The sequence below is a fragment of the Medicago sativa genome, chromosome 7 (assembly GCF_051527215.1).
Source record: "Medicago sativa cultivar Bolivia chromosome 7, Bolivia_mono, whole genome shotgun sequence".
In the NCBI taxonomy this organism is placed as follows: Eukaryota; Viridiplantae; Streptophyta; class Magnoliopsida; order Fabales; family Fabaceae; genus Medicago; species Medicago sativa.
The window spans coordinates 30,527,087-30,553,397 of NC_140755.1; the positions used below are offsets into that span (position 1 = coordinate 30,527,087).

Genomic DNA, 26,311 nt, shown 5'->3' on the forward strand with positions numbered 1-26,311 from the left:
TTTATTTTTGTATTTCTTTTTTTGTATATATATTTTTGATTGTGAAGGCATCTTGCTCGAAGCAGAGGTCCTCTTCATGGTGCTTAGTCATGTTTCTCTTTTGGAGTGTAACCGTTCTCGAGGCGAATGTTGATGTTCGCTTCAACTACTCACGAGTTCAAAGAGAGTGTGTTTGTTGTTCACACTTTTCAAAAGATGTAAAAAAAAATGTTTTGTATTTTGAAATTTTTTTCCTTCAAGTATTGCCATCAAAAATAGAAGACATTTTGCAAGTAGAATAAGCGAGAGTTCCAAATAAATGGGCACAGGCTCAAATTTGATGAATTCAGTGGTGACTTGCCAATGGCATGGTTCCACGGATCTTTGAAAATTTTGGAAAATGGTAAATATAATGGGAAGGGTACATTGAACACACTAACCGTTATACTCCCTGACAACTTTGAATGCCCCAGTTCTGAGTCTTTGATCTGCAGATGCTTCGAATTGGAGGTTCTTTTGACGACTGAATGCCCCAAGAGGACTGTGCTGGCTGATGCAGTTACTTGTCATGATCCTTAATTTTTGCATAGATCGCCCTTTTGGGTTTCAATCTATCAGGATAATCATTTTTGTTCATGTCTCTAACTTTTGCCTGGACCGCCCTTTCGGGTTTTCAGTCCACCGAGACGCTCATTTTTGCCTAAGTCGCCTTTTTAGGTTTGCGACTTATTGAGCTTTTTTTTTACAGAGTATTTCTTGACTGCATCAGCGTTTATAGATCGCGTGAGTTTGTCACCATCCGTAGTTGCGAAAGTCATTGTGCATGGGCCTTCATAGTTAAGCATCCACTTGCCCCTGGAGTCTGGTTGAAAAATAGTGCCTTTTTAGGCATGAAGTCTCCTTCTTGAAATTCGCGGGGACGAACCTTTTTGTTAGAAGCATGTTTCAAACCTCTTTTGATATATTTGTACAAGATCGTCATGCATTTATATTCGATCAAGCTTGGACTTTAGCAGAACTCCTATCGAAGGGACTTCGACCTCCACGGAAAGCACGACCTCCATGTTGCATATTGGGGAAGGGGGGGGGGTTGCCCCTGTTGAAGCATGATACCCACGTAAGGTAACGGTAACATCTCATGCCTGTCTTTGTAAATGACTGCCATCTTCTGGACAATCTCTTGATTTTTGATTGAAGCTTCGACGGCTAAGATGCCCCAATATGCGAGAGTCTCCTCATTCTCTTCTTCAGCTTCGGACACAGGGAACTCAAAGTCGGAAGAGAGTACATGGTTAATGTGTTCAACGGGTTTATTAATGCATGATTTGATTATTGATTTTGACAAGTAAGTAAAAGTTATGATTATGCTGATATTTAGAGAATGAAATTTATTTTATTTTTTGGTTTTTTTGTATTACCATTTTTACAGAAAAAAGCACAAACTAAAACAAGGTCGGGATCAAAACGACCTTTTTATTAATGATGGAAAATACATGAAGCAAAAAGCCCTACACAAGTTCACTTTCGTCTCGGGCGGGACGAAAGGATTTTTGAAAAGCGAAAAGAAACAAGCAAACATTATTTGAACAAATAAGCAGTAGGAGGAACATCAAAATGACCCAATTGCAGCTGTCCACTCCATGTGTCACAATATTAGGCAATATAATTTGGCAGTGGATTAATTTGCACATCCGAATTCAACCTTCAAAGAGCAACATATTGGCTTCAATCAGCTTCTGGACTTCAATCTTCAAAGATAAACAGTGCTCGATGTCATGGCCGGGTGCCCCTTGATGAAAGGCACATGAGAGGTCAGGTTGATACCCAACCGGCAACTCGTTAGGCACTCGAGGAGGCTTTCTAGTTTTGACAAGGTTCTTCATGAGCAAGATGGGAAGCAGCTCCACATACGTCATTGGGATTGGGTCAAACTGCATCTTTGAAGCCTGTTATCGAGGCTGTTGTTGATGTTGGCGTTCGGGCCCCTGCTGGAACTGCGGGTGCTTTGACTCGGCCTAGAGCGTTGTGATCTCTTGTCCACACCTCTCTTTTGTTTGCACGAGTGTTGTTGGTGCGAGTCGACTTTAGACGAGGACAGTCGAACCACTTTTGAAACAGATTGACCTTTTATGGAAAAGAAATTTGGTGTGAGACTCTAGATTTAAGACTATGAAATGCAAAATGATGCATGATGTTATGCAAAAATAGACACATTTTCATTTATCGGAGGACTTATAAAAAGAAAATTTGTAAACATTATAATGAAAAATTTCATTGAATAATTAAAGTACGAGATAATTCCCTTTTAACAAAACTGAGCCACGGGATAGACTCCAAAGTACATCACAAAAAGCTAGGAAATAACATAAAGTGGTGAAACAACTGGGGAACTCTTGAGCTCCTGTTGTAGACTACTCCTCGAAGTCTGGGTGCGCTCCTGCGAAAAAATCCATACACTCCTTCTTACTAATAAATTGTGCAAGCTTCGTACTTTGAGCTTGGATCTGAGCGTCTTTCTCAATCAATTGACGTTCTTTCTTGAGGAGCTTACTTCTCTGTCTTCTAATTTCTTCATCTCTTTCTTCTACCATGAGCATAGCCTCATCATATCTTCTTTTCCAAGTGGCAATTTCTCAGACTCTATCATCCAATTGTTCCTGGTGCTCTCCCAGAGTCTTAGAGGGTAAAGGTAAAGATGAAGATGGAATTGTTGCGGATACGAGCCTCGGTACCGTGTAAGGCATCTGATTATGGATAGCTTTACTGATGACCCACTGAATGTAAGATCCATGTAGAAAATTGTCCCTTTTTCCCAGTTGGTTCCTGTTAAGTCTGTGAATACTCCGCCAAGCTTGCACAAATTCCTCCCTTTTACCTAGGTGATTACTGTCATTGTAGTAGAACTCATTGGTTAAAGCAAGGTTACTTGGTTGTGTTTTCATTGGGTATCCCAATTGATGTCGGGCAAGGACGGGATTGTAGCTAATTCCTCCTTCCATACCAATGAGAGGTACATTGGGATAGTCACCACACCTGATAATGACTGTCCCGTCATCCCGGTAGATGAGAGACGAACCATTTGTAGAGTAAAGGTGCACAACAAAGGATAGCTCCACGAGTTGCAAGAGTTCGATCATGGATGGAATGGTAGGTGTTTGCTAGAAGAGTAGGGACGGGGTTTTTGGTAAGAAAAACATGGATGGCACGGATGTCGACAAAATTAGGAATGTTCGGGAAAAGCACAAGACCATAGATAAGTAGGGCTAAGACCGAGTAAAAGGCATGGTTGGCGCCAGACTTCTCAAAAATGGAGGCTTGATCGTAAAGGAAATCGGTGGAGAAACCTGAGGGACCCCCTTTGGTTTGGACAATAAGATTATCTCTTACAATGGAGGCTTCAAGATGGTGGGATTTAGCAATGGTTGAGGCTTTAGGATTGGGTTCAAGGCCGCTGAAAGGTACTTTGTTAAGCACGGTTATACCGATCAAATGAGAGTACTCTTCTAGTGTAGGGACAAGCAGATAGTCTGGGAAAGTAAAACAGTGACAATGACGGTCATAAAATTGAACCAAAGTCTCCAAGACGCCTTTTGCAACATCTACCTTGAGGATATCCAGCAGTTTCCCATAAAGTTCGCGAAAATCATCTTGACTAGCTACCTTCCTCCCTAGCTCCCTTAATTTAGCCACATCTGGCTTCTGGAAAGTATACTTCCTAGTGTTTCTTGTAGGAATTTCCATCTACGATGTTTACAAAAGAAAAAATTTCATATAAGTCCTTCGACATTTTGATGATGAAAAAGAAAAGTTTTATGAATGAATGCATGATTATGCTAAAATACGGAGAAAACATAGTGAGGTTAGGTCCACAATGTTGGAGTTAAGGGTAACAACGCCATTTGGTAAGGACTATGGTTTTCAAATGTACCTGTATCACGGGTTCTACCAAGTTCCCAGAGTTATCAACCACTCCCGAACACTATCGGGTTATGAAAATACTTCCGATCCAACAATGTTCGTAAGAAAGTCTCGTCTGAGTGTGGTATCGCGTGTCAACTAAACCAAGATTACTCATGATTAGCCACCGCACCACGTCCTAAAAGGCCAAGAGGGGTTAAGGGTAACTAAAGGTCCTCAACTTTCAACAGTCACTTGAAAATAACATGCCAAACACGAATACTCATGCCAACATAGTATACTTCCAAGATCCCTCAGTTGAGTGGGGTTATCACATGTGTCACGAACCAAAATTCACTCTTGGCAAGGCACTATGATTATACCACCATCCTATCTTAATGTTTCTCTCAAGTCTGGGTAATGGACTTATCTCACCACTCTCGTTAGAAAGAAGAAAGAAGAGGGAGCATATATACACGTATTTCCATCTTTTATTTTTGATTTTTTTTAAGCAAGTTATAGCACAAAAGTAAAATAAAGCCAAGTTAGGCTCAACCTTCTTAGGGGGGGTCCCCAGTGAAGTCGCCATTTCTATCGCGTCATTTTTCGGAGATCAAGGCTATTTGATTAGCTTTTGACTCACTAAATTATTTCACGACTGAACATTTAATTTTTAAGAAAAAGGGGAAAAAAGTTCAAACACCCCATTTTGAAAAGATTTAGGGTTCGGGGGTTATTTACATAAAGGGAAGGTGTTAGCACCCTTTATGTCCGTAGTACTCTACGGGAACCTCTTGGTTTCATTTAATTAATGTGCTATAAACTTGCTTTGAAAGAAAATAATGAGATGTACATAAATGGTGAATAAAATGAAGAAAAGAAAAAAAGAGTTGATTTTAATTTGATTTGAGAGGACGAGTCCTTTGCCTACGTACCCGTGAAGGATCAAAATCACGTAGTTCGGGGTAGAAATTTGACGTTTGATTGGTTGAGTTTTTTTGATGTTTTTTTTGAAAAAGGTTTTAAAATAAAAGCCAAGTGGCAAAATGAAATTGGTTTGTATTTTTTAATATTAAAAAAAAGGACTTAAAATAAAATTTAAATTGATTGATATTTGATTAAGAAAAGAAAATAAAAAAAGACGTCACTTGATTTAGGATCAAGGTTTATTTAAGAAAATATTTTTGTGATTTTGTTATTTGCATGTTTTTGTTGTTTTTTTGAATAAATGGAATGAAATTAAACTAACGGAGCATAAAGAAATAAAAGCGTAGGGACCCATGGTGGCGTTGGACCACCACAAGGACTCTTTACCTAAACTACCAAGCATAAAAGTAAACATACACCCACTCACGCACACATGCACCTAAGCTATTACAAAAAACCTATTAATACATTCTATGGTCTGCAAGAAAATAAATAAATTACATTAAGCCTATATTTACATTCTAAGTTCCACGCACAAAATAAATTAAATTACATTAAAGCCTAATCACATTCTAAGTTATATACAAAAAACTAAATTAAAATGTGCAATGCTAAACTAAACTAAAATGCATGAATTATTTACATTAAACCTATATGTACATTCTAAGTCATGTGCACTAAAAATAAATGATGTAAAAGCAAATATGGAAACGAAATGCAGAATAATGAACCTAATTCTAAAATATGTATGAGAAAGAAAAAATAAAGTGCTTAAGGAAAAAAAAATAAAGATGTGTGCAAGAAATATAAAAATACAGCAGGGGGTCCAAACATAAGGTTAGGGGTGTGAAAAATAAAAAAAGGAAACTGGGCCCAGAATGCTGCAAAGGGCGTTGGGCTTTAGGGAATGAGTTTGGGTTGGTTTATGGGTCGGTTTGAACCGGTTTGGACGTTGGGTCGGGTCATGGGTATAAAAGAGGGTTTAACACCCATTTCACTTCATCTTCACGTAACCCTCTCTCTTCTTCTCTTTTTCTTTTACGGTTCTCTCTTCCCTCTCTAATTCTCTTCCTATGGCCATAAGAACACCAACGTGTTCTTCCCTTTTTTTTTTTTAATTTTCAATTTCTATGCCTACCTTTATACACTATCCAGTTATACTTATTCTCCTACTCCCTTCAGTTTCTTCAGTTTCTTATTTTTTGATTCAAGATTCACAAACAATATCTACGATCCAAACAAAATAGAAAAGCAATACTACCTTTTCGCTGGATCTTTGATTTGAGTCCGATTGGGATGTTGACGTCGGGTTCTGGAACGGCTTTGGTTTGCGGTTCAAAAGCGGCTTCAGCTTTACTGCTTCGTTGATTCACGACAGGTTCGTCCTTGTAGGTTCTGGTTCGTTGTGCAGGACCCCTTGTCGGCTGCGTGACTCGAACTCGACGGATTTGTGAATGTTTGGATCGAAAATTGCTTATGGTTGGGATCGAAAGTTGCCTCTGGTGTATGTGGTGTTATTGAGGAAACAAACGGTTGTGTTGGTGATTTTATATTGTTGTGGAACGGTTGTGATAGATTCGACAGTGGTTTTGGAGATTGGTCTGGTGTTAGGTTTCGATGGTGATTACTGGTGTGTGTTATGACTGTTGTGGATTGGAATTGTGCAGGTTTTTTAATTGATGAAAAATTGCTGTTGAAGATCGATGGTGATTATGATGAACTTTGCTTGTGCATTTTTGGCTTTTTGTGAATTTTGGGTTGTATCCGTGTGTGTGTGCAGGTTTATGAGTTGTAGGTTTTTTGATTGTGAATTTCGGCTCCCAAATTTGTGCGTTGAAATTGGCCTCCTTCTGTTCATTTGCAGCTTTGGTTTTATAGTGACAAGGATCAGGGTTAGGGTTTGTTAAGGAATGCAGAAAAATTGGCTCGGATTGGGATGATGGGAGCGTGTTCTTGCTCCTGAAGAAAGACTTGCAAATTGGCGTGAGTTGTTGCTTTCAGATAGGCTTTGGAATTCTCCTTTGGGACTTATCACATAATAAAAATTAAATAACAACAATAAAGAAGAGATAACTATGCATATTTTTTGGATTTTTGACTTATCTTGAAAAAAGAAGTAGTAATTAATTTAAAAAAGAAATGAATGACTAATTAAAATAAAAGTAGACTAATTAAAATTAATTGAACAAAAATTGACTAATTAAAATTAATTGATTAAAAAAAAATAAAGATGAAAATTGAAATTAAAAATTAAAAATTAAAAATTAAAAAAATAAAATTAAAAAGGGAAGAGGGTCCGACTCGAACGAAAAATGAGGTATTTTAAAATACCTCTCTGCCGAATTTTTCACCGAGAAGTCAAAGACTTAATTTGTATTTTGAATGTGGGATCCTTAGGTCAAAAATTGGGGTATGACATAAGAGTCTTATCTGATTTGTATTTTGAACACCACTAGTTGTATATCAATTGTTCAACCCAAACATTTTTCTGTGTAATTGTGTTTGTTTAGAAGTCTATTGCTTTTGTGCTTGAGCATAGGAAATCTCTTGCATGTGTGCTTGAGTATTTAAAGTCTCTTGCTTGTGTGCTTGAGCATTTGTAATCAGATATTGATTTTAGTGAACTCCTATTGGAAGTGCAAGGGGGACAGGACTACTTCCGGATTGTGGAAGGAACCTTTATAATTGCTTGTGTTTTTCTCTTCTCTCTCACTCTCTCTCTCTCTCTCTCTCTCTCTCTCTCTATATATATATATATATATATATATATATATATATATATATATATATATATATATATATATATCCGATGCATTAGACTCTGAACATTGCTCTAGAATCTGAACTCTATCAGACTCTGGACTTTGGACTTAATTTAAAAAGAAGAAAAAGCTAACACAATTCAACCCCCCTTCTTGTGTTTTCTCACCTTCAGTTGGTACCAGAGCTCTGGTTCTATTGTCTTACCACATAACAGTGTAACAGAAAAAGATCTGAGAAAAACAAGTCAACTGCAAGAAACCTGGACACTTCATTGCTGATTGTCCTGATTTGCAGAAAGAGAAATCAAAGGAAAAATTAAAGAAACCAACCTTCAAATCCAACAAGTTTAGAAGACATATCAAGCAGAGTCTGATGGGTACTTGGGAAGATTTAGACAATGATTCAGGGTCTGATAAGGATGAAGCTGAAGATGAAGGAAATGTGGATGTGGGGTTAGTAGCTACAGAGGCTTTAGATGCAAAACTTAAAATAGACTCTGAAGATGAAAATGAGGTATACTATAAGATTCCCAGAGCTGAACTTATTGAGTCTCTTAAAGAGCTTCTCACACACTTTGAAAACAGATCCAATGAGTTGAAAGATTTAAAAGAAAAATATGTTGATTTAGAGAAACAACATGTACAAACTCTTTTGGATCTAGAAGAGTCAGAAAAAGAGAATGAGACTTCTAACTTCATTGTCAGAAACTATGAAGCTAAACTCAAATCTCTTATTATCAAACTCAATGATAAGTGTAATGAGAGACGTTTAAGTAAACAAGAAATTGTTCTTGAGGATTTTATCATGTCAGGAATAGATAGAAGAAAAGTAGCTTCTATGATTTATATCATATATCAGAACAATGGTAGGGGACTTGGTTTTTCATAAGGGATACCTAATGGAATCGGTCTTAATTCATGTTTTGAAAGCATTTAGGAATTTTTGGAAACTTATTTTGTGCCTGAAGCTATTGAATCTGAAGTTGTGATCCAGGTACAACCTGAAGCTTCTGATTTTAAGACAGTGAACATTTCAATGTCAAAGAATCTTGAGTCTAAGGTTGTGACTAACTCTGATCTAAGACTCCAAAGTTTCAGATTCTGAAGAGACCAGAAGCTAAAATTCATGTTCTGAAGAACTTAGAGTCTGGAGTCTTAAAGCCTAAGCTTCAGAGGAGTAAAAAAATTGTAGCTTCATGGGATTCAAGACCAGATGGTGCTAAACCTAAAGTCTTGAATGAACATAAGATACTTAACTTCAAGCACAAGGCACAAAAGAAGAGTAAATCTTTCAGGACTAACCCTAAAGGACCCATAAAGATATGTGTACCTAAGTCTTGATTTTGTGATGTTGCAGATATGCTTAAGAGGAAAGGAAAATTAGAGGTCATAGTACATGGACAATGGCTGCTCACGACACATGACAGGAGAAAGGTCTATGTTCCTAACCCTAACAATGAAAGAGGGAGGAACTGTGGGATTTGGAGGAAACCAGAATGGCAAAATCTTTGGTATAGGAACTATTGGTAACTCTTCTACCTCTATTAATAATGTGTTGTTTGTTGATGGACTTAGACATAACCTACTTAGCATTAGTCAGTTTTGTGATAGTGATTATGATGTGATGTTTGATAAGAGCAACTGCACAGTAATCAATCAAAATGATAAATCCATAGTGTTCAAGGGAAAAAGTAAAAATAATGTCTATAAAATTAATTTTTCAAAACTGGCTGATCAGAAGGTAGTTAGTCTTCTATCAGTGAATGATAAGAAATGGTTGTGGAACAGAAGGTTGGGACATGTTAACTGGAGATTAATCTCTAAGCTTAGTAAGTTACAACTAGTTAAAGGCTTACCAGACATTGACTAACATTCAGATGCACTTTGTCGTGCATGTCAGAAGGGAAAATTTGTTAAATCATCTTTTAAATCTAAAGACATTGTTTCTACTTCTAGACCCTTAGAACTTCTTCATATTTATTTATTTGTATCAGTTAGCACTGCATCCATTTATGGAAGTAAATATGTATTAGTCATTGTTGATGATTACAGTAGATGGACTCGGGTTAAGTTTCTTAGAACTAAAGATGATGCATATAATGTGCTTAGTAACTTCTGCACTTAAATAGAGTCTGAAAAGGAATTGAAAATTTTAAAAGTACATTTGAAAATGAGCCATTTGAATCTTTTGTGAAAAACATGGAATTGTGCATGAATTCTCTTCTCCTAGTATTCCACAACAAAATGGGGTAGTAGAAAGAAAGAATAGATCCTTACAAGAAATGGCTAGAACCATGATTCATAAAAACAATTTGGCTAAACATTTCTAGGCAGAAGTAGTAAAAACAACATGTTATGTTCAAAATAGAATCTATATCAGACTTATATTGGACAAAACAACATATGAACTCTTTAAAGGAAGAAAACCTAATATCTCTTACTTTCATCAATTTGGATGTACTTGTTACATTCTAAATAATAAGGTCTATTGATAGATCTTTGGCAAGTGCACCAAATACTATCGAAGTAGTAAAAATATCGATCCCACGAGGACTGTTTATAATCTCAATAATTCAATCACGTCGGAACTTAGGATGTATAAAGTTATTTTGTTTTGCCACTAGGCAGTAGATTTGGTTTGATTTTATGAAAACAAGTAACAGAAAATAAAGATTGATTAAGAAAATATGGAGAGAGATGAGATCAGGTATGTCGAATCCTCTAATGTTTCCCTAACTGGTATACTGCACCTATTCTTATGAATGATACTCTAGTTTCACGATAATTCATTACGTAATATTAGGGACTTATTGTGACATTTTGATAGAGTTCTCATGCAATTTATACTGTTCTGGAGTGCAAAAAGCTTAAAATTTGAAGTCTGTTCGAAGGAAATCGCGCCACGCCAATTTCAAGCCGTGCTGCGATTTTTGAAGCAAAATTACACACTTCCTGTAAAGAGGAAATCGCGGCACGCCTATATACATGGCGCGGCGCGATTTTGATGGGTCAGGCCCATGACTTCTATAAATACTGCACTCAATCTGAAGAACAAGGGTTACGATTTTGGAGAGCAAAGTGCGATTTTGAGACATCAGAGACGGCTAGAAGGGCGATTTCTTCATCCTTTTACCAATTCATGTATGTTTAATTATTTCATTGATTATGCTATTTGTAAACTCGATTATGAGTAGCTAAATCTCTCAGAGATTAGGTCAGAGATGAATCTATGTAACCCTAATTGATACATGTTGCTGTGAAACTCTATTACTTATTAATGATATTCTAGTTTTCATTCAATTCAATTGTTCTTAATGCTTTTTATATCCTGATCAAATATAAACATGATTTTGTGAGAACGAATGACTACTGACCATAGCTTTCGACTTAGACCTAATTGAATTGTTCTAATAAACATGGTTAGTCTAGGAATGGATAATCGTTTGTTAGTGATATTAGGTTAACGTGCTTAAACCTTTGATGATTATTAGACCACCTAAGGAATTAGGGGCTGTAGTTTAAAAATAGGGTCCTAACTCAAGGGATTGATTAGGGCTAATTTGTTAACTATCGTGAAACTAGAGAATCATTAGTAATAATAGGTGCAGTAACCAATTAGGGGAAACATAGAGGATTCGACAGACCTGATCTCATCTCTCTCTCCATATTTTCTTAATCAACTTTATTTCTGTTTCTTGATTTAATTAAAATCAAACCAAATCTACTGCCTAGTGGCAAAACAAAATAAATTTTATACATCCTAATTATATAACAAAGTTGAATTGTTGAAGTTAAAAACAGTCCTCGTGGGATCGATATTTTTACTACTTCGATAGTATTTGGTGCACTTGCCAAACCTCTATCAAGTTTTTGGCGCCGTTGCCGGGGACTGTTAAGTCATTTCAATTTGGTAATTTTGTTTTTATTTAGGATTTCAGTCATTTATATTTTTGTATATATATATATTATTAAAAAAAAATATTATGTTCTTTGTTTTCTTCTCATTGTCTGTGCTACTGAAAAGTTTATCCAAGTTTTGCAGCTATGATAGACAGGTTACTCCTCTATGACACCGAAGAGATTGCTAAGTTGCAGTATGAAAAATATATGCTATTTTTAAGATCAAAATTTTGGACAACAAAATCTCGAGTTGTGGTCATTATGAGGCGAATCAACCAGGTAGTGATGGTGAAGGGAAGAAAGAGGTGATCAACATCGATTACAATACTCAACTTCAGAATATTTTAGATGATTTCTTGGTGTCAAATCAAGTTTTATTTGAAAAGTTTGATGTTCAGTGTGGTGATCTTGTTGAGAAAGCACATGAGTCTTAGAGGAAGCTGGTTCAGATGGAGATTGAGTGTCACAAGGTTGTGGTGGAAGAAAATCCAAAAGTGAGGAGTGCTGACATTTTTCCGAAGTCTGAACAAACAGGGGTTAAGGAAATCACTCGTGTGCAAATGGATGCATGTCCTTCTCTAAGGTGGGAGAGCTTAAATTCCAAAGGTTTAACTGTGAGTGCATGGGAGCATCTACTTCTTTGTTACAAATTCATGGAATTCCTACCAAACAAGAGGAAGAAGAAGGATGATGTGTTCTTTTTGACATATTTGCCACCCTAACAGTGGTTGAAATGTCAAGCTCAATGACGTAAAAGAAAGCGCTGGGTGGGAGGCAACCCACTGTTTAATTTTCAGGTATGATTTTATTGCTTTCAAAAAAAAAAAAAAAAAAAACAAAAACAAAAACAAAAACACAAAAATATTTTTCTTTTCTTTTAATACAAGGTAGGAAAGTTTAAAAATTTGTTCAAAATATACCTCTTGCCAAGAAAATCATGCAAGGCACTGATGTCTTGCATAATTCTCTCCTCAAAAGTTTTTCAAAAATTCAATGAACTCAGGCATTTTTCAAGAAAACAAAAAATTTTGGCCTGAGGAAGCAAAACACACTCCCTGTTTCATCAAAATCGCGCCGCTCTGTGTATTTTGGCGTGCCGCGATTTTGAGGAACAGAAAAGCATTTTCCCTGTTTTAACAAAATCGCGCCGCGCCTTGCATTTTGGCGTGCCGCGATTTTCACCAAACAGACCTATAAAACCAGCCTTTTCCACCATTCTTCCCATTCCCATTTTCCTACCGTTACTCTGTCAAAATTTCCCTAGAAACCTAACCACGAAATTCCTTCATTATCATCATCTTTTTCACTTCCTAAACATCATCTACCCATAATCCTATCATCAATTCATCAATCCAAACCACCATCAAACCACTATCATTCCCAACTTTCCCAAACTTCACAAAACTTCCCTTTCACCATCTTCCTAAACCACAAATGGCCTCAAACCAAAGAAACACCCGCTCAAAGAAAACCACCAACCCAAAACCATCCACAAGCAAATCCAAACGCCCTCGTGCCGCATCCGAACCACCCGAAAACGCCATCCATTTCATCAATGACCTAGCCCAAGAGTTCCACCAATCCATGAAAAGTTTTGAAGTTGTGGGGGAGAGAAAGTTTGACTTCACAAGGCTTGTTAAGTATCCGTTCTTTGAGGCTGAATTACGAAGGAGAGGGTGGACGAAGTTGAATGAGGTGATCGAAGAAGCGAACAACAAAACCGTGATCGTTGAATTCTTTGCAAATGCACGGGTTTCTGATACACCCTTTCAATCTTTTGTTTGGGGCAAGACCATTGATTTCAGCCCTGAAGCGCTTAATGAATGGCTGAATGTTCAACCGCCGGAGGAGTGTTGGGTTGAGAAACTGAGGAGGGAGAGATTTGGTATGACAGAGGATACATTTGATGACATCATTACCACGATGTGTAGGCCTGGGTCGACTTGGAAAAAGTCCCGGATGCTTACCTATGCTGAGATGTTACCATGATGATGTGAACATGGGCTGATCTACTGATGGATTAGCATTTTCTGCTTTGTATTTTATTTTCAGTCATTTTTCTTTTGATGTATTTTCTTTATTTTCTTTTTTATGTCGAAGTCCATTGAACTTATTTCCCTATTGTAATTGCTCCTGCACTTGTTTATTATTAATGAATTTGTTTTGTTTCATGTGACCTATTCCAGTTTAGTAACAGTTGTTCGATGAAACGGTATTCCAAAAGTTCTAAAGGAGGGGTGACTTGATTCAAAGGCGAAGTGTACGGCGTTGCTAGGTAGTCACATACTCCCAGAAATCTCAGCCATAAGGTTCATTGCCAAATTTGTTTTAAAATTTACTTATATTTAGATTAGTTTTCCATGCAACTACATTTCTAGAACTTGCATTGTTTCTCTATTATTGATTGGTCTTTGTCAATTACACACTGAGGCAAAAGTGCTTGGTCCTGTGAGCCTTTTTGAAGCCTACCCTGTTTTAATTTGTTAAATTTATCCTTTCTTAACCAATTGTGAGCCGGTAGGATTAGAACTTTTTGTTCGGTGACAAACTACATTACAAGCCTAGAGACTTTTAGGACTTGTCCCTTAATGTATTTTCTGAGTTAAGGCATTGTAGAATGTTGCTAAAGATTAAGTTTGGGGTTGCTATTGGAATTTGCAACCAAATAAGTTTGGGGTGGGGGTACTAGAGAATAAGAGAACAAAAATGAAAAGAATTATGAAATTGTCATGCAAAATATACACAAAAATGGTGTATCAAAAAAAAAAAAGAGAAATTGAATGATGAAAAAGGGACAAAACATTGAAAATCCGAGTAACTTCAAACTCGAGAGTCCCTAAATGTTAAAAATATTCTCTAGTACCTTTGCATTGATTGTATTTCCACAAGGTGAATGAATGAAGGATTGAATTTTGTGCTTTAACTTCCGTAGGAATGCCTAACTCAAATTTTGTGTAGCCTACTTATCCAAATATATCCCACCTTTCACCTAAGCCCCGTTATAACCCTAAAGACCTCAAAAGTGTGTAATGATATTGACTTTGATTGATGTTTAGAAACTTTTCAAGCGTATGGTAATATGTAGACCTGCATGTCGACTGGTAGAACCCTGTTTCAATTTGATGCGAGGAGTTGTGAATTGGTGGATGCAAACAAGTCAAACTAGCTCATCTTTAGCTAGAAGGAGAATGAACTTTTGGGTACTATCGTTTTGTCAGGTAACTGTTATTTTACTGTCGTTTGTCACTGTTGCAAGCAAATTCCTTGAGGACAAGGAATGGTTTAAGTTTGGGGTTGTGATGACATCCTGTCATTACGTAATATTAGGGACTTATTGTGACATTTTGATAGAGTTCTCATGCAATTTATACTGTTCTGGAGTGCAAAAAGCTTAAAATTTGAAGTCTGTTCGAAGGAAATCGCGCCACACCAATTTCAAGCCGTGCTGCGATTTTTGAAGCAAAATTACACACTTCCTGTAAAGAGGAAATCGCGGCACGCCTATATACATGGCGCGGCGCGATTTTGATGGGTCAGGCCCATGACTTCTATAAATATTGCACTCAATCTGAAGAACAAGGGTTACGATTTTGGAGAGCAAAGTGCGATTTTGAGACATCAGAGACGGCTAGAAGGGCGATTTCTTCATCCTTTTACCAATTCATGTATGTTTTAATTATTTCATTGATTATGCTATTTGTAAACTCGATTATGAGTAGCTAAATCTCTCAGAGATTAGGTCAGAGATGAATCTATGTAACCCTAATTGATACATGTTGCTGTGAAACTCTATTACTTATTAATGATATTCTAGTTTTCATTCAATTCAATTGTTCTTAATGCTTTTTATATCCTGATCAAATATAAACATGATTTTGTGAGAACGAATGACTACTGACCATAGCTTTCGACTTAGACCTAATTGAATTGTTCTAATAAACATGGTTAGTCTAGGAATGGATAATCGTTTGTTAGTGATATTAGGTTAACGTGCTTAAACCTTTGATGATTATTAGACCACCTAAGGAATTAGGGGCTGTAGTTTAAAAAGAGGGTCCTAACTCAAGGGATTGATTAGGGCTAATTTGTTAACTATCATGAAACTAGAGAATCATTAGTAATAATAGGTGCAGTAACCAATTAGGGGAAACATAGAGGATTCGACAGACCTGATCTCATCTCTCTCTCCATATTTTCTTAATCAACTTTATTTCTGTTTCTTGATTTAATTAAAATCAAACCAAATCTACTGCCTAGTGGCAAAACAAAATAAATTTTATACATCCTAATTATATAACAAAGTTGAATTGTTGAAGTTAAAAACAGTCCTCGTGGGATCGATATTTTTACTACTTCGATAGTATTTGGTGCACTTGCCAAACCTCTATCAATAATTAACAAATTAGTCCTAATCAATCCCTTGAGTTAGGACCCTCTTCTTAAACTAAAGCCCCTAATTTCTTAGGTGGTCTAATAATCTTCGAAGGTTTAAGCACGTTAACCTAATATCACTAACAAACGATTATCCATTCCTAGACTAACCCTGTTTATTAGAACAATTCAATTAGGTCTAAGTTGAAAGCTATGGTCAGTAGTCATTCAATCTCACTAGGTTTATATGTGATCAAGATATAAAAAGCATTAATAACAATTGAATTAAATAAAAACTAGATTGTCATTCATAATAAATAGAGTTTCACAACAACATGGATCAATTAGGGTTACATAGATTCATCTCGGACCTAATCTCTGAGAGATTTAGCTACTCATAATTGAGTTTACAAATAGCATAATCAATGGAAGAATTAAAACATACATAAACTGGATTAGAGATGATGAAATCGCCTACTCTGCAGTCTTCTGGGTGTCAAAATCGCACTTTAGCTCTCCAAAAACGTAACCCTTGTTTCTTAAACTGACTTCTGTTTAAATAGGAAATATTTTCCTGAGTGAGCAATCGCGCCACGCCTGTATCAAATCGCGTCACGATTCTAGTAAAACCTCAAGTCCTTCTAGATCCTTCTTCACAATCGTGACACGCTTCCAGCAATCGCGCCACGATTTTAAGCAACTGAAAACAATTCCTCCCTGCTCATATAATCGCGTCACGATGTAGCCAATCGTGCCGCATTTTGTGGTTTTAAGCTCTTTGGATTTTCTTGCTCTTTAACACTTCTGGATCCTTCTAGTTGCATCAAAACTCTATCAAATTTACCAAAATAAGTCCTAAAAATTACGTAATGACAGCATGTCATCATCTATCTAAAGAAATTTGATGTCAAGGCTCAAAGAGGAATCTTTTTTGGTTACTTTGAAAGATCCAAGTCATTCAGAGTGTATAATTCAGAAACACAATGTGTTGAAGAATCAATGCACATCAAATTTGATGACAAGGAGTCTGAAAGTGAAATTCCAGAGCTAGTTGAAAGTTTTGCAGATATACAGGTGTCTGAAGAACCTTCAGAACCTGATCAGACTCCATAATCTGATGAAAGTCCAGAAGCCGAACCCATTCCAGACGCTCAAGTTGAAGAAGCTTCTAATGAAGCTCAAGATGGTTCACAACAAGCTACTCAATCCATAAATACTTACAAGTACAAGTCTTCACATCTAGAGGATCTAATCATTGGAAACAAAGATAGCCCTACGAGGACAAGATCATTCTTCAGACAAGAACATTCTATGTTGGGATTATTATCAATGATAGAACCTGCTATTGTTGATGAAGCACTTTCAGATGATGGATGGATAGTAGCTATGCAAGAACAACTCAATCAATTTCAAAGGAATGATATGTGGGATCTGGTAGCTAAACCTGATCATAAGAACATTATTGGAACAAAATGGGTGTTCAGACACAAGCTTAATGAACAAGGTGAAGTTGTCAGAAACAAAGCTAGACTTGTTGAACAAGGATGTAGTCAACAAGAGGGCATATATTATACTGAAACATTTGCTCCAGTTGCAAGATTGGAAGCAATCAGGTTACTTCTATCATGTGCAGTTAATCATGGCATTATATTATATCAGATGGATGTTAAGAGTGCATTTCTCAATGGTGTGATCTCTGAGGAAGTGTATGTCAAACAACCTCCAGGTTTTGAGGATTTAAAACATCCTAATTATGTTTATAAACTTAAGAAATCACTATGTGGTCTGAAACAAGCTCCCAGAGCTTGGTATGATAAACTAAGTAATTTCTAACTTGAAAATGAATTCAAAAGAGGTCAGGTTAATACAACACTTTTCAGAAGGACACTTGAGAAAGACATCTTAGTTGTGCAAATCTATTTTGATGATATAATATTTGGTTCTACTAATGCATCTCTTTGCAAATAATTTTCTAAGTTAATGCATGATGAGTTTGAAATGAGCATGATGGGAGAATTGACGTTCTTTCTTGGAATTCAAATAAACCAATGCAAAGATGGAGTTTATGTTTATGTAAAGAGATGAACACTTTAATGCATCCAACACGAACCTTAAGCAAAGAAGATACTGGAACTAAGGTAGATCAGAAGCTATTCAGAGGTATGATAGGTTCTTTAGTATACCTGACTACATCAAGACATGATATTGTATTGAGTGTATGCTTGTGTGCAAGGTTTCAATCAGATCCTAGAGAATCTCATTTAACTGTTGTTAAGAGAATCTTTAGATATTTGAAAGGAACAACTAATCTTGGACTCCTTTATAAGAAATCCTTAAATTATAAGTTAGTTGGATTCTGTGATGCTGATTATGCTGGTGATAGGATTGAAAGAAAATCAACCAGTGGAAACTATCAGTTTCTTAGTGAGAATCTGATATCCCGGGCTAGCAAAAGACAAGCAACTATTGCTTTGTCAATAGCAAAAGCAGAATACATCTCAGTTGTAAGTTGTTGCACACAACTACTCTGGATGAAACATCAGTTAGAAGATTATCCGATGTCCATCGTTCAAAGAGGGGAGAATAACGTTCAGTCGACTGGAGTTAACGAACGACGACGAAGACGTGAAGAGCATGTTCTCGATATTTGGTCAGCGCAACATATTCCCGACGAACGAGATGGATGCTTCGTTGCTGAGATCGCCTGAAGATATTCTCAAGAGTTTTATTCGGACAGACGAAGATGTTTAGGTAGTATTATTATGTTGTGTCATTATTTTGTTGGATTTTAGTTTAATTCTTGTTAATTTTCTGAAGATGTTGGCATTCAAGTGTGTTATAGTTAGCGTAAAGGTTTGCAAGTCTCTATTAAAACTTACAAGAATGAAGAGAACACAATTTGTATTATGCCGAATCAACTATATAGGTTTTCACATCGAATTCCTTCATATAGTATGAGTGTTACAAAAGGGAATGGATGTCTAAGATGTTGTTTTGAGCTTGATCATGCTCCTTTATCAATCGAAACTTGTCATTTGGCAAGGTATTAGGATTAAGTTTAAAAGAATATATTGGGATGTATTACTTTTTGTGATGACTCATCTTATGAAGGGAGTCGATGTGAGAACTTATATAGTTGATTCGGTATAATACAAGTGTTGTGTTCTCTTCATTCTTTTGAGTTTTGAAAAAGACTTGCAAATTTTTACACTAAGTACTTCATCCGTCCATATATCTAAGCACCCTAGCGGGACTCATTTTGACTATCACAAGTATAATTATGGGATCGCACGGTCCTACAATCTAAGAACCTACATTCATGCAGCGTTATAGTATATGGAGGCTTGCTCAAAAAGAACTATAGTATATGGTGTCAGATCAGGACAGTCTGATCAGAAATGTAAAGTTGAGATTGTTTAGAATGATTTTGTAACCTAGTTAATCTAAACCGTTCGAACAATAATTAAGAGAAAAGATGCAAAACAATGGCAAAACTGTATGAAAGTCGGCAATCTCGGTCCATGTAGGATCACCACGAGATCGTATAAAATAACGGGGATTGTGATCCCCGTTTAATCGGGTTTTTTTTTCTTTTTTAGAAACCCTACTTTTTTTCAATTATTTCAATTAAACCTGTTCGGGCCTGGTTTGGAAAATACCCATGTTCTAAACGTAAAAGATAATAGAAAACGGAACCTTGTTTCTTTCTTTCTTCCTCGCGTGCCACATTTGTTCAGTTAACAAAACCCTTTGTTCTATTCTTGTCTAGATGGCTTCAAGCAGTGCATCTCGTCCTAAACAAGTTCCGTCTAGGTCTTCCCAAGGTTCTGTAAATGTATCAAAGTTCCTAGAATTGTTGTTATAAATTTGATTCTTAGTTGTTTTTTTTTTTTTTGTTTCTTTCAAATTTTGAGTAATTTATGAATTTATGTTATCAGCTTAGTTTAAAGTTCTCATGTAAATGTCATTTTCATCATATATGATTCTCCCTCTGCTACACAGTTAGTGTCACTTTATCAAGTCTTGTTTTAGATGTATGTTTATGTTATGTTCAGTTTTGTTATTTTTTTTCATGTTACCATGTCTTAAATATTATATTGACTACGCCAAAAACATTACTTAGTATTTATGATAGTAGAAAAATCTTAAACGACATTGATTTTGAAACGGAGAGATTATTTGTATGCATATTGTTCTTGGTAAAAATATGAGACCTAGCCAACGATGAGTCGTTCACTAGTCATTGTGTGTTGTGTATGAGAATAGGGTTGGCTAGTAATCCCTATATATAGGAGGATTTTAGGCGACTTTACCTTGTTCCCCAATTTAGGAGTGTATAGGTCTCGGATGATGTGTTCTTAAGTTCGGCCATTAGGCTTAGGCGATTATGAGGAGGATATGGGCCGACTCCATAGACCCCATATGACTTTCAAGCATGAAGCCTGAAAGGATGGAATTCTCTTGCAATCCTTGCAATCCTTGCTACCATCCTCAAGTTACTATCTTTCATGCCCTTCCAGTCTTATTTAGACTCTTGATTTGTACAACATTGTTATACACAAATAACATAAATAACTTCTATTAATTACACAACATTTTTTTTATTTGAACGCTCATTTAGGAGTGGAAGAAGAAGGGTAAATCTTTCATTTGTCTGAAATGGTTGAATGAATGCAATCATATAGAGTAGACCCTTCAATGTGGTTTTAATTAGTTTCTCTTTTATTGGACTTATTTTTATGTTTTTCTTATGGTCTAATTATTGTCTTAACCATGTGATATAGCTCAATCTATTCAAACAGCAACTACAAATCATAGTCAGCAGCAGAACAAGGCAGATGTGGTATGCGATGACTGCCTACTGGAAACTTTCTTGACTCTTTCTCTATGAATTTGGATGTCTCTTTCTATTTCTCTCTCAAAATTTTATCTTAGATCCCTTCATCTCTTAAGGATATAAGTATTTCGAATATTTCCGATTGAAATATCATTGTTGTTCCAGATTACAAAATGCATTGTTTAGGTTTGGTGGATCTTCTGTTTGTAGTTATCAAGATGAAACTGATTTTGTTACATCATGGTGAACTCATACAAGTCATTTTTAGACCTTATAGTTGTTTATTGATACATATCATTTTTCAAACTGCATTGTTTAGGTGTGATGGCTTTTCTATAGAACTATAATGTTTTGCTCAAGTGAATGTGTTATTTTGCAGGCTCCTCGTTTCCATTCTAATTTTACAGCAGCCGACCCTCGAAGAACCTACAACCAAACACGAAATGCTTCAGCATTTGCCAACCCAAGAAGCCGTGTCTTTCACAATACTAATTACAGGCCAAGTGCCTCTACTAACTACAGACCAAATGGTATAGTATCTAATGATAAAGTTTTGTTTAGTGAAAAATTTAGAAGTGGAGAATCTGAAGTGTCAAAAGAAATGACTCGGGGTCCTCGGTTTCATCAAAACAATTCCAACCCGGAATCATCAGTTGTTAAGGATGAGTTTGCATTCACAGTATGCAGAGATCGATATAACCTTCCAGATTTCCAAACTAAATATGAAACTGCTAAATTTTATATGATTAAATCTTTCAATGAAGATGACATTCAAAAGGGAATAAAATATGATGTTTGGACAAGCACTCCACATGGAAATAAGAAGTTGAACGCTGCATTCCAAAACGCAGAAGCTAAATCAAGTGAGATAGGCACACAGTGCCCAATCTTCCTCTTCTTCTCGGTGAGTTCAAATCGTTTCTCCAAGTTTTCGCTTGCCATATCTTTAAAACAAGATGGCATTATAGAAACTTAAAATATTGATATATTGTTGGAGGTATCTTCCGTTTTTTTTTCTTCTTCAAAATCTAATTTGAAGAAGATGAACATTCTTTATAATATAGTGTCGATGATTGGCGAAAATCAAGTTCCTTCCTACATTTAAGAACTAGTGGTTCATGTCGTCAAAAATATTTGTTGTCATTAATCAGGTAAATGCAAGTGGGCAATTTGTTGGAGTAGCAGAGATGCTAGGGCCGGTGGACTTCAAAAAAGACATGAAGTTTTGGAAACTTGACAAATACAACGGATTCTTCCCAATTAAGTGGCATATAATAAAAGATGTTCCCAACTGCCTGTTTCGACATATCATCCTTAAAAACAATGACAACAGGTGTGTAACTTTCAGTAGGGACACACAAGAGGTAATTCTTACTTTTGATATGCTGTTAACATATTTCATCTTTTATAGAGTCCGAGGGATATAGTTGTCGCGTAACTAAATTTATGTTCGACACTCTTGTTTGCAGATTGGACTAAAAGAGGGTCTGGAAATGCTGAAAATATTCAAAAGTTATCAGGCCAAGACATCTCTATTGGATGATTTTGATTTCTATGAGAATCGAGAGAAGTTATTTCGTTCCCAGAGGATTACCGAGCAGCATACAGGCCCGACGCATGAAGTGTACAATAATGATAGTTACCGTGATAGTTACCATGTAAGTTCTATTTTGATTTCTTGCATGCTGTAACTTTGTTCTTCTTTTATGTGTTCTTATATTGATTTTCTGCAGAACACTGTGAAGGCAAGAGAGACGAAAACAGATATGCAATCAAGTAGTACCACCAATCATGAGACACTGATCAAACTAACAAAGAATCTCTCTCTCACTCCCTCTGGAAGACATGGCTTTAGATAATCAGATTAACCACAAAGATCAAGAAAATACCAAAAAAAGGTTGACCAAATTTTTTGATAATTTAATTTACTTTATCTATATATGTAGCCATTTTAGAGAAGCAGACTTTGTAGTTTGGCTATTTATAGAGCTCCCACATGTTTGGCTGTTATCTGATTCTGATAATTTATCCTTAAGATCACGAGGCATTTGAATTTCAACAATGTGTTGATGAGATTTTTACATCATTTTTACTAGAGTCGCTATATTTTATCACATTTTTACTAATGTATTGATAAGATCATATATATTTGGGTTAATTATGTTTCTAGTCCCTATAAAATAGCGACCTTGTAAATTTAGTCCTTACTTAATTTTAATAGCATTTTTAGTCCCTATAAAAAAAAATTTACTTATAATTTTAGTCCCTGCTAAAACAAAGTTTGATTAATTATCATTAAACTCTTAAATTTTTGAACGATTTTTTTAAGACAAGATTAGAACACTATGAAAGGTTCGTTTACTAAAATTTAGAATTTTCTGACATGAAATGAATTAAATATGAATTTTTTAAAACGACAAAAGTTAAAGATAAAAAGTAATAAAATCTGGATGTAGAAATCAAATTATAATTTTTTGCGGAGGAACTTTTAGTAATGTTCTAAACATGTCTGCAAAAAATTGTTCAAAAATTTAAGAGTTTAAGCATAAATTAAACAAATTTGAATTGAGTATGGACTAATACTCAGTGCAGAAAAACAAAATTAGGGACTAAAAATGCTATTAAAATTAAGTAAGGACTAAACTCACAAGGTCGCTATTTTATAGGGACTAGAAACATAATTAACCCAATTTTTCTCGATACTATAAAAACTTAGTCAGAGATCGAACCAATGAGATATTTGGTTTACAATCTAATTTGATCAATCAATTTAACCATGACTGAATTACATGACAAATAAGTAAACAAAAGTATTTAAAGAGTAAATAAAAAAAAGTAAATAAAAACGTAAAAAAAATAAACAAGTAGAACACTGTTTGACAGTTCTGTCGAACAGTGTATAATCAACATACTGAAGATGGGAGACCGACATCCCAAAATTTCCAACCATAAAGTTGGAGTACAAATTGCGCTCCTCCGCACTCCTATACACCCCACTCAAACACCTCAACCATCAGGAGAAACCAAAAAGATGTTAGAGGATCACCTTGATTGAGCCCTCTTTGATAATCTCTCATGTTGGACATCCATTAACCAACATGAAGAGACTAACTGTGAAGACATAAGCCTTAATCCAACTATGCCACTAGCTACGAAAATTGAACCTCCTCGTCATGTAATCAAGGAAATTCCAACTTACAGATTCGTAAGCCTTTTTGAAATCCACTAAGAAAATAAGACAATTCTTCCTAGACATTTTGTAAGATCAATAATATCATTCACAACCACCACATTATCCAAGAACCGTGTACCCTTAGTGAAAGCCAACTAATTTGGAGAAACAATCTTGTCTATAACAGTCACTAATCTCTCGACCAGAACTTTAGCCACGAGTTTATACAAAGACCCAAGAAAGAAATAAGCCAAAAATATCCAATATGTCATGTTGTGTCCGCCTTCGGAATTAGAGTAATAAAATGGAAGAGAAAATCCTTTGCAAAATAACATCTCTAGATCCTTCTTCTCTAACAAGTCGGGCCTAGTTATCTCTTTAGTTTTTCCCTCTCATTTTTTTCATTGACGGGGTGGTTTTGGGTCAATTTTTGACCCGAAATTCATCTTCTTCTTCTCTCTATTTCAACCTAAATAAGTTATTTTCACAAAGATCTAGACTTTTTTTCTTCGTGATTTCAACATGAGTGTGACGTTCACTACAAAAAGTTTACCATATATCAACAAACACTTTTAGTAACCACAGAAAAAAGTGTTGCTATAGATAAAATATAGCATCTGATATTCCAAACTACTATTACTATAGGTTAAGAGAGAAAAAGCTCCACAAAATATTCACATGGCGCACTCAATTTTTCAACATCTTTTAATTTACTTATTTTCCACCATTTTCTTTCTTTCACACAACAAAAATTCCGATTATTCCACCAAACAAGGAAAACATGATCTAACACCTCCATCAAACATACACACTATTCACATGTGATCACAATAGCTCATGCATGTAGGCATCATAGGCCAACTCCAATTGATTCCAAAATTTCACTATGTTCATCTATGTTTATAAAAACTGACATTTTTCGATTGTTCCACCAAAATCAAAGTAAGTAAGTACAAATGCCTCAACCAAGTATACACACAATTCACATATGAGTGCAGTAGCATATACATATACCTTTCATAGGCCAATTCAGATTATTTCCAAAATTCGCCTAAGTTCGTCTCATGTTATCACTTTTCAAAAGAATTTCATTTTTCAAAGTAAAACCATGTTAAAGCTCATGATTACTATCTAAAACATTTTTATAAATCATAACTACGGCTGACAATCCTAATCCTACCCTTTTTCTTTGAGAAAACGAGTTTTCAAAAAATCACGTTCTTGAACCATTTTCAAATAAATTCAATTCGATTCCAAAAACCAAGTTCAAACCAAATCAATTGATGTTTTCAAAGGTTTAGAAAGCATGAAGGAATTTAAACACATCAAAAGAATCAGTTAGGACGGTCCAGATCGACCCTGGAGTACTTGGAACTCCAAAACGATGAGTTGTTGCACTGAGCAACTCACTATAGCGAGTTTCCCAAGACAGGGGAACCCATATTTTGGGTTCCTCTCATGAACTCACTCCAATTTCACCCAAAATCCCCAATTTTGATCCCCTTGACCCCAAATTCGACCCCAAAACTTGTACATAGGTTTGTAAACATCAAAAGGCATTCAAAACAACAACAAACATCGAATCATAACACCAATTCACCTCAAATTCATCATCAAGTTCATTTTCCACCGAAACCCACAATGTTCTCAACTTTCATTCAAACTTCATAAACAACCACATCAATTCAAACCTCATCAACACACAAACTTAAACAAACATTCATGAAGTGATTTTAAACACAATCCAACAACAATCACTCACCAATTCATGATTTACACCTAATTAATCAAAAATCTTCAAAACGACTTAACAACAACAACTATGAAGTTTAAGCACATAACACAACAATTTCATGAAGTTTATCATACCCACAAATTCACTTGAATTACGAACACGAAATTCATCGTCAAAATCACAAAAAATCACAATTAATATAAAAGCACTTAAACCCATAATTGAAAATTGAAGATTATGACTTAATTGATGAAGAGAAACCATCCCCCTTACCTATAGCCCTTGATTCCTCTAGCTTGAGCTTCACTTTTTCTCCTAGCTCTCCAAGCCATAAGCTCTCTTGCTCCTCTTTTCTCCTCTTGATCCACTTTCTCTCTCTACATCTCTCTTAAAATGTTTTTGTGAAATGAGTGAATGAATGTAACGACCTAATTTCCTCACACGTGTTGTGTTTATATAGTCACCACATAATTGGGCTTAGTCTTTAATTGTCTTAATTGGCTCAATATTCTTACCAACTATTTCCTCAAAGTTACTACTCACTTAAACCCTCAAATAATGAATAATTATCGTCTCTAATTAATTACCCCAACTCACCAGTAACTAGGTAAAAATAATCACTCCCACTTAAAACACAAAAAATAACCCTCTGAATAAAATGACTAATTTACTCTTGCCCAACAAATGACCAAGATACTCCTGAGTTCAAAAATGACTAAAATACCCTTCTT

The 26,311-nt window shown here is 35.7% G+C and overlaps 1 protein-coding gene and 2 long non-coding RNA genes across 3 annotated transcripts; 2 read left to right on the forward strand and 1 right to left on the reverse strand.

Annotated features, from left to right (window-relative positions):
- Nucleotides 1–2,231: 2,231 nt before the first annotated feature.
- Nucleotides 2,232–6,203, reverse strand: LOC146905540 (uncharacterized). The gene is made up of 2 exons (XR_015020281.1): nucleotides 6,065–6,203; nucleotides 2,232–3,720 (listed from the first exon to the last, which is right to left on the reverse strand). It is a non-coding gene; the product is annotated as an uncharacterized LOC146905540 (long non-coding RNA).
- Nucleotides 6,204–6,243: 40 nt separating this feature from the next.
- Nucleotides 6,244–7,032, forward strand: LOC146905541 (uncharacterized). The gene is made up of 2 exons (XR_015020280.1): nucleotides 6,244–6,509; nucleotides 6,668–7,032. It is a non-coding gene; the product is annotated as an uncharacterized LOC146905541 (long non-coding RNA).
- Nucleotides 7,033–19,632: 12,600 nt separating this feature from the next.
- Nucleotides 19,633–22,759, forward strand: LOC146905542 (YTH domain-containing protein ECT1-like). The gene is made up of 5 exons (XM_085729556.1): nucleotides 19,633–20,679; nucleotides 21,053–21,577; nucleotides 21,825–22,037; nucleotides 22,143–22,331; nucleotides 22,407–22,759. The coding sequence occupies exons 2-5, from the start codon at nucleotides 21,275–21,277 to the stop codon at nucleotides 22,530–22,532; spliced, it is 831 nt and encodes a 276-aa protein (XP_085585682.1). The 5' UTR covers nucleotides 19,633–20,679; nucleotides 21,053–21,274; the 3' UTR covers nucleotides 22,533–22,759.
- The last annotated feature ends 3,552 nt before the right edge of the window (nucleotides 22,760–26,311 follow it).

Excerpts from the sequence above, each read along its gene's own strand:
- LOC146905542 (XM_085729556.1), top strand. The coding sequence starts at position 21,275 with ATGACTCGGGGTCCTCGGTTTCATCAAAACAATTCCAACCCGGAATCA. Across the intron at positions 22,038-22,142 it reads TCAGTAGGGACACACAAGAG|ATTGGACTAAAAGAGGGTCT; the intron begins GTAATTCTTACT and ends TCTTGTTTGCAG. Across the intron at positions 22,332-22,406 it reads GTTACCGTGATAGTTACCAT|AACACTGTGAAGGCAAGAGA; the intron begins GTAAGTTCTATT and ends GATTTTCTGCAG.